General features: G+C 35.0%; 1 protein-coding gene across 4 annotated transcripts in view; it reads right to left on the reverse strand.

The window, feature by feature from the left end:
• Window positions 1-617: 617 nt before the first annotated feature.
• Window positions 618-13,144, reverse strand: part of NUCB2 (nucleobindin 2) — a 42,127-nt gene continuing 29,600 nt past the window's right edge. For 2 of the 4 annotated variants that reach the window (XM_042233020.1, XM_012095668.3), the window contains 7 exons: window positions 12,883-12,973; window positions 12,244-12,302; window positions 12,054-12,146; window positions 10,831-10,920; window positions 4,447-4,617; window positions 1,144-1,222; window positions 618-730 (listed from right to left, as the gene is read on the reverse strand). In XM_042233020.1, the coding sequence (XP_042088954.1) occupies window positions 1,148-1,222; window positions 4,447-4,617; window positions 10,831-10,920; window positions 12,054-12,146; window positions 12,244-12,302; window positions 12,883-12,973 (579 nt within the window). In that variant the 3' untranslated portion in view covers window positions 618-730; window positions 1,144-1,147. Of the gene's footprint in view, window positions 4,618-10,830; window positions 10,921-12,053; window positions 12,147-12,243; window positions 12,303-12,882; window positions 12,974-13,144 lie in introns of all 4 variants that reach the window. The other 2 variants (XM_060399823.1, XM_060399822.1) reach the window with 1 other exon arrangement.

The following is a 13,144-nucleotide window of genomic DNA, read 5'->3' on the forward strand; positions in this document are numbered from 1 at the left end:
AGATGGGAACCTGGACACTACCTACTTACAGATTTCTTATATATAAAAGGCAAAAACTCTTCTTTAGTTAAACCAGCATTCTCTTTGGCTTTTCTGTTACATGTAGCAAAACCTGATCTTCAATGATAGAGCATAATGCAAAAATATTGTAAATGAAAAATGACCTTAAGGGGTAGGAGAAGCTGTTTGTTAGAAGAATTTCTATCAGTTAGTATTGCTGAAAGTTAAAAGTTTCAGGAAAAAGTTACCAGCAAACACTGGGGAATACTATGGTATTCTCAGGAGAAGAATCATTAATATCAAAGAGACTTTTATTGAGAGAGGGGATGATAAGCACCCATAAGAGTATCTATCTTTATGAATAAGTGAAAGCAATTTATTTTAAAAGCAATGGATGTAACTTTCTCACTTAAATAGTTACTAATAATTTCATTAAATTATGGCATAGGCTGCTTAATTAAATAACTAAAGGAGAACAAGGGGAAAAGAAGGGAGGTATGAAAATGACAGCAGGTATTGAGTTTGTTTCCTTCCTGGTTCTGATAGGCTTCAATCCTTAAATATCTGTGTTAAAAGAAATATGTTCCCATTTAAAAAGTATCTTCCTTTATTCCACATATGCTTTAAAATATTTATTGAGCAGAGAAGAAGGAAGGGAGGCAAAAAGATGACACAGATGATGATTCAACAATTTTCTTCCAAGTTCTGGTGGACTTCAAACTTTAAATGTCTGTACAAAAGAAAAATATATGCCCTTATTTTAAAGGTATCTTCCTTTACTCTAAATATTATTTTATACATAGACATATTGAGTATTTGTTTCTTAACTATGCTTAACCACAGATCACAATCTAAAAACCTGTTCTCTGATAATATCAATAATTGATTAGGAAGAATTATGAGTAATATTGAAAAAAATCATTTTACCATGTATATGGCTATCAAATTACATAGCTTTTGAAATGTACTAGTATATAAAGATTTTAGAGGCATTTTCATTTTTCTATAATACAAATTGCTCTGTTTCTACACATAAAGAGAAAGTAGCACAGATATTAGTGATTTGAATATGTATTTGTAACAAAAGTAAATTTCTATTTATTCCATTTTTTAAAATTTTCTCAAACAAACAAAATTACATACGTGGCTAAATCTTTGATTCTCCACCAGGTGCTGATGGGGAAATCTGTTGTAATTTTTTTTGTTCCATCTGCTGTACAACCTAGTGAATGGAAAAAGAATGTCTTAAAAGTAAGTATTATTTTCTCTGCTATGGATGACCTTTGCCAAAGGACAACAAACTAACTAAAAATTGTTTTCCAAAATGAGATATTCACATTCTAAAATTTAGGGCAACTACTATCAGCAATTATATGCCAATAAAATGAACAACTTGGAAGAAATGGACAAATTCTTAGAAAAGTACAACTTTCCAAAACTGAACCAGGAAGAAATAGAAAATCTTAACAGACCCATCACAAGCACAGAAATTGAAACTGTAATCAGAAATCTTTCAGCAAACAAAAGCCCAGGTCCAGATAGCTTTACAGTTGAATTCTACCAAAAATTTAGAGAAGAGCTAACATCTATCCTACTCAAACTCTTCCAGAAAATTGCAGAGGAAGGTAAACTTCCAAACTCATTCTATGAGACCACCATCACCCTAATACCAAAACCTGACAAAGATGCCACAAAAAAAGAAAACTATAGGCCAATATCACTGATGAACATAGATGCAAAAATCCTTAACAAAATTCTAGCAATCAGAATCCAACAACACATTAAAAAGATCATACACCATGACCAAGTGGGCTTTATCCCAGGGATGCAAAGATTCTTCAATATCTGCAAATCAATCAATGTAATAAACCTCATTAACAAATTGAAAAATAAAAGCCATATGATCATCTCAATAGATACAGAGAAAGCCTTTGACAAAATCCAACATCCACTTATGATAAAAACTCTCCAGAAAGCAGGAATAGAAGGAACATACCTCAACATAATAAAAGCTATATATGACAAACCCACAGCAAATATTATCCTCACTAGTGAAAAACTGAAAGCATTTCCCCTAAAGTCAGGAATAAGACAAAGGTGCCCACTTTCACCACCACAAACAGTTTTAAAAGTTTTGGCCACAGCAATCAGAGCAGAAAAAGAAATAAAAGGAATCCAAATTGGAAAAGAAGAATAAAACTCTCACTGTTTGCAGATGACATGATCCTCTACATAGAAAACCCTGAAGACTCCACCAGAAAATTACTAATCAATGAATATAGTAAAGTTGCAGGATATAAAATCAACACACAGATATCCCTTGCATTCCTATACACTAATAATGAGAAAATAGAAAGAAAAATTAAGGAAAAAATTCCATTCACCATTGCAACGAAAAGAATAAAATACTTAGGAATATATCTACCTAAAGAAACGAAAGACCTATATAACCTATAGTTATATAGAAAACTATAAAACACTGGTGAAAGAAATCAGAGAGGACACTAATAGATGGAGAAATATACCATGTTCATGGATCAGAAGAATCAGTATAGTGAAAATGAGTATACTACCCAAAGCAATCTATAGATTCAATGCAATCCCTATCAAGCTACCAACAGTATTTTTCAGAGAACTAGAACAAATAATTTCACAGTTTGTATGGAAATACAAAAAACCTCGAATAGCCAAAGCAATCCTGAGAAAGAAGAATGGAACTGGAGGAATCAACCTGCCTGACTTCAGGCTCTACTGCAAAGCCAGTCATCAAGACAGTATGGTACTGGCACAAAGACAGACATATAGATCAATGGAACAAAACAGAAAGCCCAGAGATAAATCCACACACCTATGGACACCTTATCTTTGACAAAGGGACAAGAATATACAATGGAGAAAAGACAATCTCTTTAACAAGTGGTACTGGGAAAACTGGTCAACCACTTGTAAAAGAATGAAACTAGAACACTTTCTAACACCATACACAAAAACAAACTCAAAATAGATTAAAGATCTAAACATAAGACCAGAAACTATAAAACTCCTAGAGGAGAACATCGGCAAAACACTCTCCGACGTAAATCACAGCAGGATCCTCCGTGACCCACCTCCAAGAATATTGGAAATAAAAGCAAAAGTAAACAAATGGGACCTAATTAAAATTAAAAGCTTCTGCACAAAAAAGGAAACTATAAGTAAGGTGAAAAGACAGCCTTCAGAATGGGAGAAAATAATAGCAAATGAAGCAACTGACAAACAACTAATCTCAAAAATATGCAAGCAACTCCTGCAGCTCAATTTCAGAAAAATAAACGACCCAATCAAAAAATGGGCCAAAGAACTAAACAGACATTTCTCCAGAGAAGACATACAGATGGCTAACAAACACATGAAAAGATGCTCAACATCACTCATTATCAGAGAAATGCAAATCAAAACCACAATGAGGTACCATTTCACGCCAGTCAGAATGGCTGTTATCTAGAAGTCTACAAGCAATAAATGCTGGAGAGGGTATGGAGAAAAGGGAACCCTCTTACACTGTTGGTGGGAATGCAAACTAGTACAGCCACTATGGAGAACAGTGTGGAGATTCCTTAAAAAACTGGAAATTGCCTTATGACCCAGCAATCCCACTACTGGGCATACACACTGAGGAAACCAGAACTGAAAGAGACACGTGTACCCCAATGTTCATCGCAGCACTGTTTATAATAGCCAGGACATGGAAGCAACCTAGATGTCCATCAGCAGATGAATGGATAAGAAAGCTGTGGTACATATACACAGTGGAGTATTACTCAGCCACTAAAAAGAATACATTTGAATCCATTCTAATGAGGTGGATGAAACTGGAGTCTATTATACAGAGTGAAGTAAGCCAGAAAGAAAAACACCAATACAGTATACTAACGTATATACAGGGAATTTAGAAAGATGGTAACGATAACCCTGTATGTGAGACAGCAAAAGAGATACAGATGTATAGAACAGTCTTTTGTACTCTATGGGAGAGGAAGAGGGTGGGATGATTTAGGAGAATGGCATTGAAACATGTATAATATCATATATGAAAAAAATCACCAGTCCAGGTTCAATGCAGGAGACAGGATGCTTGGGGCTGGTGTACTGGGATGACCCAGAGGGATGGTATGGGGAGGGAGCTGGGAGGGCGGTTCAGGATGGGGAATACGTGTACACCCGTGGCAGATTTGTGTTGCTGTATGGCAAAACCAATACAATATTGTAAAGTAATTAGTCTCCAATTAAAATAAATAAATTTATATTAAAAAAATAATAAAATTTAGGGCAGTCAACAATGCCATTTAAAAAATAATAAAATTTAAAATATAACATCTAATTTAAATATTATAGTACAAAAACAGAGGTATGTAGCAAAGACCCTAGAATCCTTTTTAATGCCACAAGTCTTTTACAAAATACCACCTGATGGTATTCCAGCTTCTGAGCCTCAAGTTGTTCATGCTGACGTTGTAGGTCTTCTTTTTGTTTCTGAAGCTCATCTGCCTTTTCCTTAAGTTTACTTTCTTGTACAGAGATAAGATTTTCATATTCCTTCAGTTCTTCCTCTGTGAAGAACTGTTGCTGGTCCAATGTCTAAAAGACAAAAAAAATGAGAAAAGAATAACCTTAGAAATAAAACAAAAAGCTCTGATTCAGTTTTCAAATTCTGTCGTTAACAAAGTACAAAAGAATATCTATAGTATTATATCTTTGGGGTAAGAAAGAAGGGGAAAAAGAAAATATATACTTATATTTTATCTGGGCAAAAAGTATGACAGGAAGGAAAACTCCAGAAACTACTGAGACTGGTTATTGGTCCATGAATCAAGGTAAATTGGAAGTGGTCAAACAGGAGATGGCCAAAGGAGACATCGACATTTTAGGAATCAGTGAACTAAAATGGACTGGAATGGACAAATTTAATTCAGATGACCATTATATCTACTATTGTGGGCAAGAATCCTTTAGAAGAAACGGAGTATCCTCATTGTCAACAAAAGAGTTTGAAATGCAGTACTTGGGTGCAATCTCAAAAATGACAAGAATGATCTCTGTTCGTTTCCAAGGCAAACCATTCAATATCACAGTAATCTAAGTCTATCCCCCAAGCAGTAATGCTGAAGAAGCTGAAGTTGAATGATTCTATGAAGACCTACAAGACCTTCTAGAACTAACACCCAGAAAAGATGTCCTTCTCATCACAGGAGACTGGAATGCAAAAGTAGGAAGTCAAGAGATACCTGGAATAATAGGAATATTTGGCCTTGGAGTACAAAATGAAGCAGGGCAAAGGCTAACAGAGTTTTGCCAAGAGAATGCACTGGTCATAGCAAATACCCTCTTCCAACAGCATAAGAGAAGACTCTACATATGGACATTACCAGATGATCAATACCAAAATCAGATTGATTATATTCCTCAAAGCCAAAGATGGAGAAGTTCTATACACTCAGCAAAAACAAGACTGGGAGCTGACTGTGGCTCAGATTATGAACTCCTTATTGCCAAATTCAGACTGAAATTGAAGAAAGTAGGGAAAACCACTAGACCATTCAGGTATGACCTAAAGCAAATCCCTTATGATTATACAGTGGAAGTGGCAAATAGATTCAAGGGATTAGATTGCCTGAAAAACTATGGGCAGAGGTTTGTGACATTGTACAGGAGGCAGGGATCAAGACCATCTCCAAAAAAAGAAATGTAAAAAGGCAAAATGATTGTCTGAGGAGGCCTTACAAATAGCTGAGAAAAGAAGAGAACCTAAAGGCAAAGGAGAAAAGGAAAGATATACCCATTGGAATGCAGAGTTCCAAAGAACAGCAAGGACAGGTAAGAAAGCATTCCTCAGTGATCAGTGCAAAGAAATAGATGAAAACAATAGAATGTGAAAGACTAGAGATCTCTTCAAGAAAATTAGAGATACCAAGGGAACACTTCATGCAAAGATGGGCACAATAAAGGACAGAAATGGTATGGACCTAACATAAGGAGAAGATATTAAGACGAGGTGGCAACAATACACAAAACAACTATACAAAAAAGATCTTCATACCCCAGATAAACAAAATGGTGTGATCATTCACCTAGAGCCAGGCATCCTGAAATGCGAAGACAAGTGGGCCTTAAGAAGCATCACTACAAACAAAGCTAGTGGAGGTGATGGAATTCCAATTGAGCTATTTCAAATCCTAAAAGAGGATGCTGTTAAAGAGCCGCACTCAATATGTCAGCAAATTTGGAAAACTCAGCAGTGTCCATAGGACTGGAAAAGATCAGTTTTCATTCCAATCCCAAAGAAAGGCAATGCCAAGGAATGTTCAAATTATCACACAATTGCACTCATCTCACAGGCTAGCAAAGTAATGCTCAAAATTCTCCAAGTGAGGCTTCAACAGTATGTGAACTGTGAACTTCCAGATGTTCAAGCTGGATTTAGAAAAGGCAGAGGAACCAGAGATCAAATTGCCAACATCCACAGGATCATTGAAAAAGCAAGAGAGTTCCAGAAAAACATCTATTTCTGCTTTATTGATCATGCTAAAGCCTTTGACTATGTGGATCACAATAAACTGTGGAAAATTCTGAAAGAGATGGAAATACCAGACCAACTTACCTGCCTCCTGAGAAACCTGTATGCAGGTCAAGAAGCAACAGTTAGAACTGGACAGGGAACAACAGATGGGTTTCAAATTGGGAAAGGATTACATAAAGGCTGTATATTTTCACCCTGCTTATTTAACTTATATGCAGAGTACATTATGTGAAATACCAGGCTGGATGAAGCACAAGCTGGAATCAAGACTGACAGGAGAAATATCAATAACCTCAGATTTGCAGATGACACCAGTTTTATGGCAGAAAGTGAAGAACTAAAGAGCCTCTTGGTGAAAGTGAAAGAGGAGAGTGAGAAAGTTGGCTTAAAGCTCAACATTCAGAAAACTAAGATCATGGCACCCAGTCCTATCACTTCATGGCAAATAGATGGGTAAACAGTGGAAACAGTGGTTAACTTTATTTTGGGGGGGGGCTCCAAAATAACTGCAAATGGTGACTGCAGCCATGAAATTAAATGACGCTTACTCCTTGGAAGGAAAGTTATGATCAACCTAGACAGCATATTAAAAACAGAGACATTACTTTGCCAATAAAGGTCCATCTAGTCAAGGCTATGGTTTTTCCAGTAGTCATGTATGGATGTGAGAGTTGGACTATAAAGAAAGATGAGGGCTGAAGAACTGATGTTTTTGAACTGTGGTGTTGGAGAAGACTCCTGAGAGTCCCTTGGACTGCAAGGAGATCCAACCAGTCAATCCTAAAGAAAATAGGTCCTGAACTTCATTGGAAGGACTGATGCTGAAGTTGAAACTCCAATACTTTGGCCATCTGATGAGAAGAACTGACTCAGTGGAAAAGACTCTGATGCTGGGAAAGACCGAAGGCAGGAGGAGAAGGGGACAACAGAGGACAAGATCGCTGGATGGCATCACCAACTCGATGGACATGAGTTTGAGGAAGCTCCAGAAATTGGTGATGAACAGGGAAGCCTGGCATGCTGCAGTCCATGGGGCTGCAAAGAGTCGGATAGGACTGAGCAACTGAACTGAACTGAATGAGATTGGTCACCTACAGAATAAACAGAGAACTGGGTGGTAAGGACAAAGAAAATGTGAGAAAGAAAATCATACTTCTTTGAATAAATCTTTTTTGCACAGATGTGATTGCTGGTAATATGTCAATGTTTCACATGTTCAATAAATAAATAAAATCCATAAAGACAGAAAACTTCTCCATATTGAATACAAATAGAAACAAATAAATAATACTTTTAAGTGAACAAAATACTTCACAGAATGGGGAGGGGAAAAAAAGAACTAATCCAAGAAACTTGTGATCACAGTATTTGGACTATATGCGCTTAGGCTAAAACCATGACAAAAAATGTAAACAAATATTAAAGTCTGGTTTTTCAGAGATATTGATTAGCAATTCTGAAACTTTTTGTAAATCCTATGATTGAAGAAATAAGTAAATATTATTCCCATCAAAAACCTAACAAATATTCCCTTGGTCCTGGTAATACTACATTGAGGATCTATTTTATAAAATAAACCTGAACAAAGAAAAACTTTATATAAAAATGTGTTAATAGCAGCACTATCTTTTTAAGTAACAATAAGAGACTGGAAATAACCTAAATGTCTAACCCTCAGAAAACCGTTAAGTACCTCCAAAGTTATTAAAACAGTGCTTACCAATACTTTTGAAATGATGTTGAATGATTCTCTTTTAAGGATTCTGGCAGTGGATTAGACAAGTTACTTTTCATATTACCAAAGGTAAAATAGTAATTTTACATTGGTAAACTTGGATGACACCACCTTAACCAAATAATCAAAGTTAACCTAGCCAGTTATAGAAATAATCAGCAGCATATGCTTCTTGATGCACTTAACATCACTTCAGTGATATTCCTACCAAAAGTAGGAATCATAAAGAAACAGCAGACAAATTCAGACTGAGGGTCATTCCACATAATAACTGGTGCGTACTTTTAAAAAATATCAGTTACTTCATGCAAATAGAGGGAGAAAAAGAGGGAGATAGTGACAGATTTCCTCCTCTTGGGCTCTAAAATCACTGCAGATAGTGAATGCAGCCATGAAATTGAAGACGTTTGCTTCTTGGCAGGAAGGTTATAACAAACCTAGATAGTGTGTTGAAAAGGAGAGACATTACTCCTCTGACAAAGGTCTGTATAGTCAAGGCTATGGTCTTCCCGGTGGTCACATACGGCTGTGAGAGCTGGACCGTAAAGAAGGTGGAGCACCAAAGAATTGATACCTTTGAACTGTGGTGCTGGAGGAGACTCCTAAGAATCCCTTGGACAGCAAGGAGATCAAACTAGTCAATCTTAAGAGAAATCAACCCTGAATATTCGTTGGCAGGACTGATGCTGAAGCTGAAACTCCAGTATTTTGGTCATCTGATGGGAACAACTGACTCATTGGAAAAGTCCCTGATGCTTGGAAAGATTGAGGGCAGAAGGATAAGAGGATATTGGAGGACTAGATGGCTGGATGGCATCACCAATGCAATGAACATGAACTTGGGCAAACTTCGGGAGATGGTGAGGGACACAGAGGCCTGGCATGCTGCAGTCCATGGGGTCGCAAAGTCGGACACAACTGGGCGACTGAACAACTTTTTAGAAATATCAATGCTATGAGATACAGAGACTCAGAAACTTTCAGATTCACTAGAAAGACAGTACAACTAAATCCAATGCATGATCTTGGATTTTCCTTTGTAAAGGACAATAAGGGAAAATTGACAAAAATCTCAGTAAAATCTAGAGAGGAGAGAATAGTATTGTGTGTAACATTGATAGTCTTACTGTGATTATATAAGATAAATCTTTGCAGAAAAAACACCCTCAAGTATTTAAGGTTAAAGCAGCATCATGTGTAACTCTCAAAAAAAAAAAAAAAGGTGTTCAGGAATTCCTTGTTTATTCTTGTAGATTTTTTTGTAAATCTGAAATTAAGTCAAAGTGAAAAAGGTATGTAATTATCTATTGATCCAGTTCACCACAAGCACTCAATCCCTTGAGTGCCTGTTGTTCAAATAATCTGAGCATTCTTCTTCTTCACCAATGTCCAGAAATAGCTGAAATGTTAGATAAAAACTTAAAACAAAAAAGAAGCTGATTTATTTAATTTGAAACTAAAATGACCAATTGTCCCAATTTGTCTAAGACCATCCAGGTTAAAACACTGAAAAGTTACACATCCTGGGAAATTCCTCAATCCAACGCAAACCAGGACAGTTGGCCACCTTATTTCAAACTAACCAAAAAGGCAATTTTATTTTATATAGGAAAAGACAGTGTTCTCTTTTCAGTCTACTTTGGCTAGTACCTCTCAACCATTTTTTTCAAGACGTGTCTGCACTCACTTATACACAGTAAACTATGATATAAATTCAAATACCTTTGGTGGGGAGCAAATTGGCAGCTATGTTTAGAAACTAAAACCTTCTCATAAAACTTGAGAAAAATTCTATTCCTAGGAATTAATCTTAGGGAAATCATCACAGATGCCCCAAAATGCATGAACAAATGGATAGTTATCACAATTTTATTTATCACAGCAAAAAAAAAAAAAAAAGTCTAAACCTGGAAAAATGGCTATAAAAATTATGCTATCACACAACTGCATACTAAGTTGTCATTTTTTAAATGATGATTTTGAGACATGGCTTTGGAAATTTTTCATGAACTATCACTAAATTTTACAACATAGAATTTCACAAAGTCATTTATATAGTATAAAGCCATTTAAAACATATATAGATATGAATTTTTATATATATGTAAACTAAAAATGGGACAGACACTATTTATACACTGTATGCTATATATATGCATAATACTAAATACACAAAGGATTTCCAAACTTGCATAACACAATGCATAATTTGTGTCTACTTCTGGATGGTACAATTACATGTAACTTCCACTTCACTCTTCATATGTATCCATATTTTTAATTTTCAAGAATGAACATTATTTTACACTTAAGCACAATTTTAAAAAGACTTCTAATTACATGCAATGTGATTACTAGTAGAGATCAGCTGCCACAGCTTTTCAAGAAATCGAGTTCATTATTTTACAGTGACATTTTATGTGAAAAGCCAAGATGGTAAAACTATCCATGCAAACATAATGGCAAATAAAAGCTAAAAGGGAATAAACTGATATAAATTTCTTGAACCATACATCCCATTTCAAGTAGGTTGTCTTACCTCCCAGCTATCTGGCTCTAAGAATTCCTTTTTTTCTGTAGCTTTTAAAAATTCCTCTAGCGTCACCAATCGGTCTTTGTTAGTATCAACCTGATTAAAGGAAAAGGTATATGTAAAGTAAAATAACTCTTTCTCATTATTTAGACACTAGAAATTCTTCTAATAGATGCTGCTATATAAACATACAGCAATTAGCATTAGCCTAACATCCATAGAAGCTGAGGGAAAAAAAACAAAGCAACACTCAATACCATACTAGAATCAGAAAATAGATAACTTTCTCTTCCTTATAATGCAAATTTGAAAATACCTGAAATCCCCAAAGATCACCAAGTTTGAGTCTGCAGATATGACTGATTAGACTAATATTATTTTCCTTCCTCTTTTTTCCTTTTGAAGCTAAGGGCTTGGGCAACAATCTTTCCAGCAAGAGGACTTTTTTAGGCAAGAATAAAGGAGTTTAAGTTAAATACTCACAGCATTTTTTTCCTAAAAACAAACAACTAGCTAAATCAAAGATGAAGTTGACAACCTTTCTAAATCCTTTTCAGTGGCTCTTATAGACTATGGCAAATTCAGTTACAAAATTGAACTCTATGATGGCCAAAGAAATTCATTTGTTATGTAAGATGCCAGCACTCAACAGAAATCCTAGTTTACCATGAAAAGCTCAAATATCAGGTGAAAATCACTGAAGCAATGCAGTGGGCTTGGGGAATTCCCTGGTGGTCTAGCAGTTAGGACTCCACACTTTCACTGCTAAGGGTCTGGGTTCAAGCCATGGTCAGGGAACTAAGATCCCACAAGCTAATCACACAAGCTGTGTAGTACAGACAAAAACAAAAACCGTGGGCTTAAGTTATCCTGTCTATGATGGCTCTTTCAGAGTTTTTAGCTTAATAACATGAACAAGAAATAAATATTTGTTGTTATAAACCATTAAGGCATTGAGTTTTTAATTTCTTAGCAAAAATTAATTTTTTACTTCTAAAGAATGTTTTATAGCATTCTTTTATATGCAGAGCATCTTAATCTTTAAACATTTTAAAGTAGTTACAAAATAATTTTATTTACACTAAGGGAATCTACTGACAATTATGAATCAATAATGCAAAGTACAATTGTATATCTATTCTGTATATTTGTTTTCCATTTAAAAATAAGATTTATTGCAAGAACTTGAATAATCCGCAGAAAGTAACAGGTAAACATTTCAAACATACCTCATTCATTACATGTTCCCTCATTCTAAGCCTTTCTTCCTCCATTTCTACCATATCATCCTCTTCATTTTTGGGGTCATATACTTTCTCCAACTAAAAAGAAAATTTTAAAACCAACATAAAAGAAAGGAAGGTAATAGAAGGAAAAAAGAGAGAGCAAAGCCACTGAATACTTAATGAACTCATTTACCTCTTTAGTAAATAGGGCTTCTAATTCTTGTTCATCTAGGAAGCCATCACTATTGACATCTAAAGTTTAAAAGTTACAAACGCAAAAACTGATTTTAATGCCTTAGAAAATAGACAGTTAAAGTATAACTAATTACAAATGGTTTGCAAAAATATTACTTCGATAAAGCATCAACATGCTACAGAAAAAGGTTTCTTTCTTTTTGTGAAGCCTCCGATCAGTCCAACTGATAACAATTCACTACTTACTCATAATTCACCATAGTTATTGAGAAAAATATATGTTAACCAATTTTTGCCAAAATATAAAGCAATGTACTTTAAGACTATATTTTAATATTACAGCCTAATGTCTGTTAGATGCCACCTAGCTAGTCACAGAAATACCTTCACTTTACAGAGAAACTTGCAGTAAGTCATATGATGATTCAAAAATAAAAGCAAGTATAAAGACAGCTACTGCTATTTTATACTGCAGACCAGTAATAAAGACTATAATACTACCCTTGAGAAAAACTCTAAATATTTACTACCAATAGGACTCAATTAGAAAAGTTTAGCAGAAATCAATTAAGACTAAAGCATCTATTATTTTTCAGACAGAAGCTATTAATATTAATATTTGTATCAACTCTGTTACCATGTAATTTGAAAAATGTCTTGGGGTCGAAGTCATTAGGATCCAATCCATCAGCCTCTTCCCACACTTCTTTAAGCTGGTCTTTGCTTCCCTGTGAATCAATTAAAAAAAACACACACATAAGACAAACTGTAATCCATATATAGAGACTCAGATGCAAAATTGAAAAACTATAAAAAATTAACTCAAGATTTTAAGAACTAATAACATGATAAAATTCTATCTGGCACAAAGAAGTATCTTCATTTAATTGTGATTTTAT

The sequence above is a fragment of the Ovis aries genome, chromosome 15, assembly GCF_016772045.2.
Source record: "Ovis aries strain OAR_USU_Benz2616 breed Rambouillet chromosome 15, ARS-UI_Ramb_v3.0, whole genome shotgun sequence".
Classification (NCBI taxonomy): Eukaryota; Metazoa; Chordata; class Mammalia; order Artiodactyla; family Bovidae; genus Ovis; species Ovis aries.